This window comes from Eriocheir sinensis, unplaced genomic scaffold (genome assembly GCF_024679095.1).
Source record: "Eriocheir sinensis breed Jianghai 21 unplaced genomic scaffold, ASM2467909v1 Scaffold686, whole genome shotgun sequence".
Taxonomy (NCBI): Eukaryota; Metazoa; Arthropoda; class Malacostraca; order Decapoda; family Varunidae; genus Eriocheir; species Eriocheir sinensis.
Genome location: NW_026112038.1, coordinates 20,896 through 31,034, shown reverse-complemented (window position 1 = coordinate 31,034; position 10,139 = coordinate 20,896). Strand labels below are relative to the sequence as shown.

Below are 10,139 nucleotides of genomic sequence, written 5' to 3'. Positions count from 1 at the left end.
TTACATCCTCTTCAGTATCAGTTACATCATTTTCATCATCTTTATTATCGATTACATCATCATCTTAAATTATATCTATCTTCATCAATTGCATCATCGTCATCATCAATCACATCCTCTCCATTCTGTTATAGTTCCCCATCCACCAACTCGTTTTCTTAGTCACTCATCATTGAAGCATCCCTTATTAGAGCCTCGGAATAAATCATAAGAAGGCAGCACGTTATAAATTAGGGTAAAACTGCTGAATATCTCTCGTCACTGTGCGATAATAGTGAAAAATACATTTAATTTATCACAGCCAATGTTCAAATGAGAAGCAAATATGGGACGGTCATCTTGATAACCTGTAGCAGACACAATCAGTTTTATGATGAATTATGAGAAACCAACACTTTATATTTTAGTAGAAAGCTAATGAATATTCTCTAAAATCAGTGAGACTTATAACATGAACTATATAGTCAAATGAGAGTCTGATATAGGGCGGCCATCTTGAACAGCTGTGGAAGAAAACAAAGTCGGGTTATCCGTATATTTTTCCTCCCAGCGTGTGCTCCATAACAGTAAGTAACACCGGAATGGAGTAATATTAACCTTAAAGTATTTGTGTGTAAAAGGGGGGCGTGGAAAATGAGTATCACGGTCCAAGAGCGGCGGGAAGAGGGGCTGAAGTGGGAGAGGGGGACCGAGGGCGAGGATCAGCTGATTATGCCTCGCAGGGCTCCATGTGGGCGGGGCGTATGTAATAATAATAATAATAACCGGTGAAAAGTACAACACATATCCCAGACAGCGAGAACACATCAGGGAGTGCCGTTACGAAGGCTATACTCCCGACCTACAACTGAACTGACCTGAACTGAAAAACCCAAGACGCCTGAACACGGTGACTGGCAAATTAAGGCCTTCTCTGTTGACCTGCGTCGGTAAAGATTGAGGTTAAGATTGGTTTACTGTTTACCGTTGATGAAGTTTCAGTCCGGGCTCCGTTTCCAGCACAGTCCCGTGAACAAATTGATGTTAGCCGAAAGTTGTCCTCGATGCCCATGTTTCACACTCACGTCCAGCCAACAGACAGGCCACCAGACTCACCCAAGACAAACCTCCATCAGACACTGGACCACCACTGACAGCCAACCTAAGACAGATATTGATGACAGTGTTGGAAAGATGAAACGGGAGATCGCCCTCGGTCGTTACAGACACCCCCTCACCCAGCTTTGGCGAACTCACTCCAGAGTATAAGTGTAAAAAAAATAAAAATGGAATGGAATGCGGAATTCTAACGGTCAAAGGGAGAGACACTTAATTACTTACAATACTTATACTTATACTTTTGTGATTCTGTGTACATTCCATTCTTAACCTAACCTGGCATTACACAAGGACCTTCCTGCAGAAGTCGGGTCAGCTGAATAAAATCTAGTCCCTACCCTGGTGACAGCAAGTAACCAACAACACCCATTAGCAGTTAGCACTGGTGGGGCAGTAGAAGCGGTGGCCCCACAGCCTAACCAGCCCCTTATAACATTCCAGAAGAATAAGATGTTTACTGGCAAAACCAAGGCCTTCTCCTTTTTTCTGCAAGCCTGCATCAGTAAAGATTTGAATTAAGATTTTTATTATTGACACACTAATATCTTGTTTCTTACCTTACCAACCTCTCATGTGTTGTATATTTTCTAATCCTCAAACATCCCTTCTCTTCTGATCTGTATTGGCATGTATCGCTGTGTAGGTTGTCCTCCCCTTGATCCTCTCTTCTGCTTATTCACACACTTTGCCTGGGAAACCTTACGTAAGAGTGTAATGAGGGTTTGTGTGTAGGTAAAGACGGCATGCGGCAGGTGATGGGTGGTGTGAGGCGGTGGTTGGTTCCTCCTCGTCTTCTGCCCTGCATGGAGGCAAGACACATCTGTACTCCCACACCTGCATTCTACTACACACCTGCCAGGCACTGCTCACACATGCATGGTACTCACTCAACTCTTGCAATGACTGATGATGAAATATATATGAAATGAATAAGAAATAAATATCACATGAAGTAGTGCAGTGTGTGTGGAATAGTGAAAGAACACATGCACTTGAGGAAGACTTTAGTGAATAGTGAAGCGTTTAGCAGCAAATAGAAAAAATAAAACCGCAGTTGTTGACGAATAATGAAATGGAAATTAGGAGTGTTGAGAAGTACATGAGATTAACGATACTGTTAAGCCGCGAGTAGAAGTATTGACAGTATTTCCCTCGCAGCGCAAGATGGGCCGCTCTCAGGGGTCAGAATAGTTGACCTGACCCGCATCTTGGCCGGGCCGTTTGCCACCATGGTGCTTGGTGACCTTGGGGCTGAGATCATCAAGGTACGAACACTTGGCTCATGCCCAGTCCTTGTTTTATTTATGTTTAATGCTGAATGTGGCATAGAAAAGTAGTTTCAGCTTTTTCAGCAATAAAGCTCATTGAGAGACAAAGTTGATAAGTGTACTAATTCATTGATGTACACCTTTGCACAAACATGCTTCCATAATGAGGTGATGTGGTGGGTGCTCTTTCAAGAAGGAGACACATTTTGAGGCTCCCTGTGTGTGTGTGTGTGTGTGTGTTTACCTAGTTGTATTTACCTAGTTCTGTTGTGACATACGGGAAGAGAACTATGCTCACGCTGTCCTGTCTCCATATCCACTCTTATCCAACTTTTCCTTAAAATCATGTATGTGTCTTGCACAAACCACCACCTCCTCCAGTCTATTCCACAGCTCAATTCTTCTATTTGGGAAGCTAAACTTTTTTACATGTCTCCTACACATGCGTGGTCGCCCTCAACTTCTTTCCATGTCCTCTCGTTTCTCTCTTGTTCCACACACATAGGTCCTCTCTGTCCAAATACTCCACTCTGTTTGCCACTCTGTACACCACTATCAGGTCTCCTCTTTCTCTTCTTCTCTCCAGGGTTGTGAGCCCCATTCTATTGAGTCTCTCCTCATAAGTCCGATCTCAAAGTTCCGGTACCATCTTAGTTGCCACTTTCTGCACTCTTTCCAGCTTCCTTATGTTCTTTTCGTGAGGAAACCAGACCACTGCTGCATACTCCAACCTTGGCCTTATCATTGTAACTATTATTTTCTTCATCATCTCCTCATCCAAGTACACAAATGCCGTCCTTATGTTCCTCAGCCAATTCAGAGTTTGTCCCGTTATCCTGGTGATGTGTTTGTCTGGTGACATGTTCTCTGAGACAGTCACTCCCAAGTCTTTTTCCTCCACTCCTCTGCATATTCTCTCACTTCCCATCTTATAATCATATTCACATCTTCTACCACTCCTACCAAACTCCATTTTTTTACACTTCCCAAGGTTGAACTCCATCTGCCATGTATCACTCCACTCCCAAATTCTATCCAGGTCCCTTTGGATAGATGTGTGGATGTGTTTGTGTGTGTGTGTGTGTGTGTGTGTGTGTGTGTTGGTGCAGGAGACTGAGGGTAGCTTTGGTGCCTCAGGTGGAGCGGCCAGGCGCTGGGGATGACACCCGCTCGTGGGGGCCGCCCTTTCTCGGCACAGAGAGTTGCTACTTCCTGAGTATCAACCGCAACAAGAAGAGTGTGGCCGTGGACCTCAAGCAGCCGGCGGGGATGCGGGTGGTTCAGGAGCTGGCCCGCTGCAGCGATGTGCTCATAGAAAACTTTGTCCCCGGAGCCCTGGACCGCCTGGGACTGGGGTACACCGATTTGCACACCCTTGCCCCGCGCCTCATCTACTGCTCCATCTCAGGGTATGGACCCTCGGGGCCGTATTCCAACCGCCCAGGGTATGATGTGATGGCCGCTTCCTTTGGGGGTCTGATAGGGGTGACGGGGCCCAGGGATGGGGAGCCCTGCAAGGTGGGGGTGGCCATGACAGATCTGGCCACAGGTTTGTATGCTCATGGGGCCATCATGGCGGCCCTGCTGGAGCGGCAGCGGACAGGCGCCGGCCAGAAGATTGACTGTAACCTGTTGTCGACGCAGGTGTCGTGCATGGTGAACCTGGCCTCCAACTACCTCAACGGTGGCCAGGAGGCGCGGCGCTGGGGCACGGCACACGAGAGCATCGTGCCCTACCAGGCGTTCCCCACTGCTGATGGCCACATCAGCATCGGCGCCGGCAGCAATGACCAGTTCGCTGCGCTGTGCCGCGTTCTGAACCTGCCTGAGCTGGTGACTGATGAACGCTTCACTACCAACCCTCAGCGGGTGAAGCACCGAGAGGCCCTGGTGGCAACCCTCACCGATGCCTTCAGCAAGCGCACCACCAAGCAGTGGCTGGCGGTGCTGGAGGGCTGCCCTTTCCCCTACGCCCCCATCAACAGCCTCTCACAGGTGTTCTCAGACCCCCACGTGGTTCACAGCGGGCAGGTGGAGGAGGTGGAGCACCCGGGCGTGGGCAGGGTAAGGCAGGTGGGCCCAGCGGTGAAGTTCAGCGCCTCACAGAACAAGGTGAGGGCGGCGCCACCACTCCTGGGGCAGCACACGCAGCAGGTCCTGACGCAGCTCCTGGGCTACACGGAGCACCAGGTGGAGGAGCTGCGGAGGCAGGGCGTGGTCGCCTGAGGCCTCCACCAACGCACCATGCTGAACTCTCACAACTGTCGTGCCCAATGATGATCAGTCTGTGTCCGCATATGTCAGTGCCTGGCAGTTAGATGTAAACTGTTTTGGATGTCATATATGACACCAAAGTCAATACCACACTCTTGTATGTATGAGTGTAGATGATTTTTATATTAAAACATGTATGGTTATATATTTTAATAAAAGTATAATTTTGCCATTTTCTTTCTTTTATCAACCCATAGCTCTGATGCCTTATGGTCTTTAGGAACTAATCTTAAGGGCTGCACTTTTTACTCATATGTCTGCACAAGCTTCTCTGTAGAAAGCTTTCATTCCATTAACCTGTTGAGGGTGCCATTCTTTTCAAATTATCTATGACCCCAAGTGTGTGAATAAAGTATATGGTCTGTTTTAACCCCAACACAGGCTTGCCACAGCACACAGCAGCAGCCCATCAGCACCACCACCACCATCACCATCAGGCCAGGAAGCACATTGGTCCACATCTCAGGATGGCCGGGGTTCTGGAGAGAGTGTTCCCGATGGAGCAAGTATCTGAGGATCTTGGGAAGTACCGCAGCACCAGGTTTGCCAGCGCCCCGTCCACCTTCATCGTCGGGCCGGAGCGCTGCAACAAGACGGCAATGCTGGTCCAGGTCAGTGCTGTGCTGTGCTGTGCTGTGCTGAGCATCCACTACATGTTTATATTTACTAATCTTGATAATTGAGAAGAAAAAGGTAACAGAAGTAACCATAACATACACACAAAGTAAAACAGCCAGAGACAGTAATAGCAGCATCCAGCACATCGTTAACTAATAAAAGGAAGATAATTACATGTTAAAAGAAATGAAAATTGAAAAAATAGGCTGTTGGAGAATATATTATATTTATTAAGGAAATCTAACTAAGGAGAATTACATATTGAAAACAAATAACACCAATGAGATGAATATATGTGACTGCAGCATCTACTACACAAAACATGAATTAGACAAAGGGAAAGAATTGGATATTACAAGCAAGTGAAAAAGAGAATAGCCAATAGCAGCACGTCATTCATAACTTAGACTGGTGAGAAGAAACACACTTAACCTGGTAGCAGCACCGCGCCAAATTTGTGGCTTACAGTGTAGCAGCGATGGGCCAAGTTTGTGGCTTACAGTGTACCAGCGATGGGCCAAGTTTGTGGCTTACAGTGTACCAGCGATGGGCCAAGTTTGTGGCTTACAGTGTACCAGCGATGGGCCAAGTTTGTGGCTTACAGTGTACCAGCAATGGGCCAAATTTTTGCCATGATATAAACCCCCCAAAATAGATGATACATAAAATGATCACAAATGCATTGATATATATTATGAAATGGTTTGTGTGAGTGATGATTTTTTCTCATTAATTCGCTTAGAGGGGCCTTTAAGAAACATGATCCCTGCAGCTACTGTGTTAAGGGCAACTATAGTGAAACCAAATTGTAGAGTCCGTTTGGGGGGAGGCTCCCGCGGGTCCATTTCTCCCCTCTGCTCTGCTATACAGTCCCAACACCTATCTCTTCCTCTCATATGTAAGGTAAAGATATCATATGAGAGGAAAAAATAGGTGTTGGGATTTTGTGGCAGACCAGAGGGGAGAAATGGACCCACGGGAGCCTACGCCCAAACGGACTCAACAATTTGATTGGACTATAAATTAGATAGAATAAGTAAAAAGAGTAACACTGCACTAACCTTACTCTCACTAACTCAAGCACACCACACACACTGATACTATCCAACACACTACACCTCCATCTCATCTCTCCTCCCCCTCAGGCAGCAGTGACCGAGGCAGCAGCTGATGGGCAGGTGCTGTTCATTGCCCCGAAGAAGGTGGATGGTCTGCCCCACGGTGTTCATGGTATGCCCCAGCCTTCCTCCTCGCCCATGGAGAGCGTGAGATTCCTGTGCGTGGAAGTGGTGCTTGTTGCGTTCAGTTCAGTGTTTGTTCAGAGGGGGGTGTTTTTGTGATCGCTCCTCCTCTTGTTCTCTCTCCTCTTTCTCTCCTTTCTCCTCTCTACTCTTTGTTGTGGTTGTGCTTCCTTGAGTCTTCATTGGCGGACTTTTTATTGTTTAGTTCTTTTATTTCTCTTATATTCTGTTTCTTCTGTTTATACTTATTCTACTTATTTGTTTATTTCTTCTATTTCTGTTATATTCTATCCCTTCTATTTATACATATATTTTCTTTATGGTAATTCTGTTTATAACTGTTTTATATATATTCTATGATATTTCTTCTTTTTCTATCGTATTTTGTTTCTTCTATTTTCTTCTACTTTTTATAGTTTATGTGATTTTAATTTTCTAAGTAGTATAAAGTAGTTACATTGAGTAATTTTCAATATATGACCTGACAAAGTTTTTCTTAGGTGAAGTTTTGGGATTGTCACATACCAAGCTACTGGTGGTCATAAGGAAATTCTTAGCAACCAGTGAGAATTCTACCCAAGCATAACAGTGTGCATCTTCGCAGGTACGCAGAAAGTGAAAGGGAAGTGACTGGCTACCTCGCGTCCCTCCACATGATGCCCGCCGGTGACAGGCCGACTCTCATCATTATTGACGACTTCCAGTTCTTCAATCGCCATCCGAGCGCGTAAGATTCTGTCCACTACGGGTGCCTGAGAAGTTACTGACCCACTCTTCTTCCTACCCACCCATTCCTCTCTACTCACTCTCCTTCTTACTTAACCATTTTTGACTTCCAGTTCTTCAATCACCATCCAGGCGTGTAAGATTCTGTCCACTACGGGTGCCTGAGAAGTTACCGACCCACTCCTCTTCCTACCTACCCATTATTGTTCCTCTCTACTCACTCTCCTTCTTACTTAACCATTTTCGACTTCTAGTTCTTCAATCACCATCCGAGCGCGTAAGATTCTGTCCACTACGGGTGCCTGAGAAGTTACCGACCCACTCTTCTTCCTACCCACCTATTCCTCTCTACTCACTCTCCTTCTTACTTAACCATTTTCGACTTCCAGTTCTTCAATCACCATCCAGGCGTGTAAGATTCTGTCCACTACGGGTGCCTGAGAAGTTACCGACCCACTCTTCTTCCTTCCCACCTATTCCTCTCTACTCACTCTCCTTCTTACTTACCCATTTTCATTCCTGCCTACCCGATTTTGTTCATACCTACCCAGTACCCCATTTGAAATACCAGCCAGATCTAAGTCTTGTTTGATACAGATAAATAGGGTATCCAAATTATAGTCGACCCTCTGTTTAACGTCACAATACCAAAGAAATTCGAGAAAAATTGAGGTGTTATTTCAATGAGATTTATCAATTTGGGACACATGGGGCTTTTTATTTATTTATTTTCTTTTTTATTTTACTTTTTTCTTTTTTCAGTGTGTGTGTGTGTGTGTGTGTGTGTGTGTGTGTGTGGAGTCAGTTTAAAGGCACATTATGAGGCAATCCTTTAAATGAAATCCACCTGTCCCATTACCAATCCTTCCCCTATCCACCAGTCCCATTACCAATCCTTCCCCTATCCACCAGTCCCATTACCAACCCTTCCCCTATCCACCAGTCCCAATACCAATCCTTCCTCTATCCACAAGTCCCATTACCAATCCTTCCCCTATCCACCAGTCCCATTACCAATCCTTCCCCTATCCACCAGTCCCATTACCAATCCTTCCCCGATCCACCAGTCCCATTACCAAACCTTCCCCTATCCACCAGTCCCTACCAATCCTTACTCTATCCACCTGTACCATTACCATTCCTTCCGCTATCCACCAGTCCCATTACCAATCCTTCCCCTATCCACCAGTCCCATTACCAATCCTTCCCCTATCCACCAGTCCCATTACCAACCCTTCCCCTACCCACCAGTCCCATTACCAACCCTTCCCCTATCCGCCAGTCCCATTACCAATCCTTCCGCTATCCACTAGTCCCATTACCAACCCTTCCTCTATCCACCAGTCCCATTACCAATCCTTCCCTATCCACCAGTCCCATTACCAACCTTCCCTATCCACCAGTCCCATTACCAATCCTTCCCTATCCACCAGTCCCATTACCAACCTTCCCTATCCACCAGTCCCATTACCAACTCTTCCCCTATCCACCAGTCCCATTACCAACCCTTCCCCTATCCACCAGTCCCATTACCAATCCTTCCCCTATCCACCAGTCCCATTACCAACCCTTCCCCTATCCACCAGTCCCATTACCAAGCCTTCCCCTATCCACCAGTCCCATTACCAATCCTTCCCCTATCCACCAGTCCCATTACCAATCCTTCCCCTATCCACCAGTCCAATTACCAATCCTTCCAGTATCCACCAGTCCCATTACCAACCCTTCCCCTATCCACCAGTCCCATTACCAATCCTTCCTCTATCCACCTGTCCCATTACCAATCCTTCCCCTATCCACCTGTCCCATTACCAACCCTTCCCTTATCCACCAGTCCCATTACCAACCCTTCCCTTATCAACCAGTCCCATTACCAATCCTTCCCCTATCCACCAGTCCCATTACCAACCCTTCCCTTATCCACCAGTTCCATTACCAATCCTTCCCTATCCACCAGTCCCATTACCAACCTTCCCTATCCACCAGTCCCATTACCAATCTTTCCCCTATCCACCAGTCCCATTACCAACCCTTCCCTATCCACCAGTCCCATTACCAACCTTCCCCTATCCACCAGTCCCATTACCAACCCTTCCCTATCCACCAGTCCCATTACCAATCCTTCCCTATCCACCAGTCCCATTACCAACCCTTCCCTATCCACCAGTCCCATTACCAACCCTTCCACTATCCACCAGTCCCATTACCAATCCTTCCCCTATCCACCAGTCCCATTACCAACCCTTCCCTTATCCACCAGTCCCTTTACCAATCCTTCCCTATCCACCAGTCCAATTACCAATCCTTCCCCTATCCACCAGTCCCATTACCAATCCTTCCCCTATCCACCAGTCCCTTTACCAACCCTTCCCCTATCCACCAGTCCCATTACCAACTCTTCCCCTATCCACCAGTCCCATTACCAATCCTTTCCCTATTAACCAGTCCCATTACCAATCCTTCCCCTATCCACCAGTCCCATTACCAACCCTTCCCCTATCCACCAGTCCCATTACCAACCCTTCCCCTATCCACCAGTCCCATTACCAACCCTTCCCTTATCCACCAGTCCCATTACCAGTCCTTCCCTATCCACCAGTCCCATTACCAACCCTTCCCTATCCACCAGTCCCATTACCAACCCTTCCCTATCCACCAGTCCCATTACCAATCTTCCCTATCCACCAGTCCCATTACCAACCCTTCCCTATCCACTGGTCCCATTACCAACCCTTCCCTATCCACCAGTCCTATTACCAATCCTTCCCTATCCACCAGTCCCATTACCAATCCTTCCCTATCCACCTGTCCCATTACCAACCCTTCCCTATCCACCAGTCCCATTACCAATCCTTCCCCTATCCACCAGTCCCATTACCAACCCTTCCCTACCCACCAGTCCCATTACCAACCT

At 46.9% G+C, this 10,139-nt stretch overlaps 2 protein-coding genes across 3 annotated transcripts; both read left to right on the top strand.

The window, feature by feature from the left end:
- Positions 1 to 471: 471 nt before the first annotated feature.
- LOC126993842 (succinate--hydroxymethylglutarate CoA-transferase-like) lies at positions 472 to 4,810 on the top strand. Of its 2 annotated transcripts, XM_050852987.1 has the most exons (4): positions 472 to 566; positions 1,831 to 1,977; positions 2,257 to 2,363; positions 3,504 to 4,810. In XM_050852987.1, the coding sequence occupies exons 2-4, from the start codon at positions 1,842 to 1,844 to the stop codon at positions 4,590 to 4,592; spliced, it is 1,332 nt and encodes a 443-aa protein (XP_050708944.1). In that variant the 5' UTR covers positions 472 to 566; positions 1,831 to 1,841; the 3' UTR covers positions 4,593 to 4,810. The 2 variants fall into 2 exon arrangements, with proteins under 2 accessions (XP_050708944.1, XP_050708945.1); XM_050852988.1 differs by lacking the exon at positions 1,831 to 1,977 and having other exon boundaries at positions 479 to 566.
- Positions 4,811 to 5,107: 297 nt separating this feature from the next.
- On the top strand, positions 5,108 to 7,230 carry LOC126993839 (uncharacterized). The gene is made up of 3 exons (XM_050852983.1): positions 5,108 to 5,251; positions 6,404 to 6,534; positions 7,104 to 7,230. Exons 1-3 carry the CDS (start codon positions 5,108 to 5,110, stop codon positions 7,228 to 7,230), a joined length of 402 nt encoding a protein of 133 aa, XP_050708940.1.
- The last annotated feature ends 2,909 nt before the right edge of the window (positions 7,231 to 10,139 follow it).

Bases quoted from the DNA above. Each gene is read 5' to 3' on its own strand.
- LOC126993842 (XM_050852987.1), top strand. From the start codon at position 1,842: ATGCGGCAGGTGATGGGTGGTGTGAGGCGGTGGTTGGTTCCTCCTCGT. The intron at 1,978-2,256 runs GTACTCACTCAA...TTTCCCTCGCAG, and splicing joins GCACTGCTCACACATGCATG to CGCAAGATGGGCCGCTCTCA. The intron at 2,364-3,503 runs GTACGAACACTT...TTGGTGCCTCAG, and splicing joins TTGGGGCTGAGATCATCAAG to GTGGAGCGGCCAGGCGCTGG.
- LOC126993839 (XM_050852983.1), top strand. From the start codon at position 5,108: ATGGCCGGGGTTCTGGAGAGAGTGTTCCCGATGGAGCAAGTATCTGAG. The intron at 5,252-6,403 runs GTCAGTGCTGTG...CCTCCCCCTCAG, and splicing joins AGACGGCAATGCTGGTCCAG to GCAGCAGTGACCGAGGCAGC. The intron at 6,535-7,103 runs GTGCGTGGAAGT...GCATCTTCGCAG, and splicing joins ATGGAGAGCGTGAGATTCCT to GTACGCAGAAAGTGAAAGGG.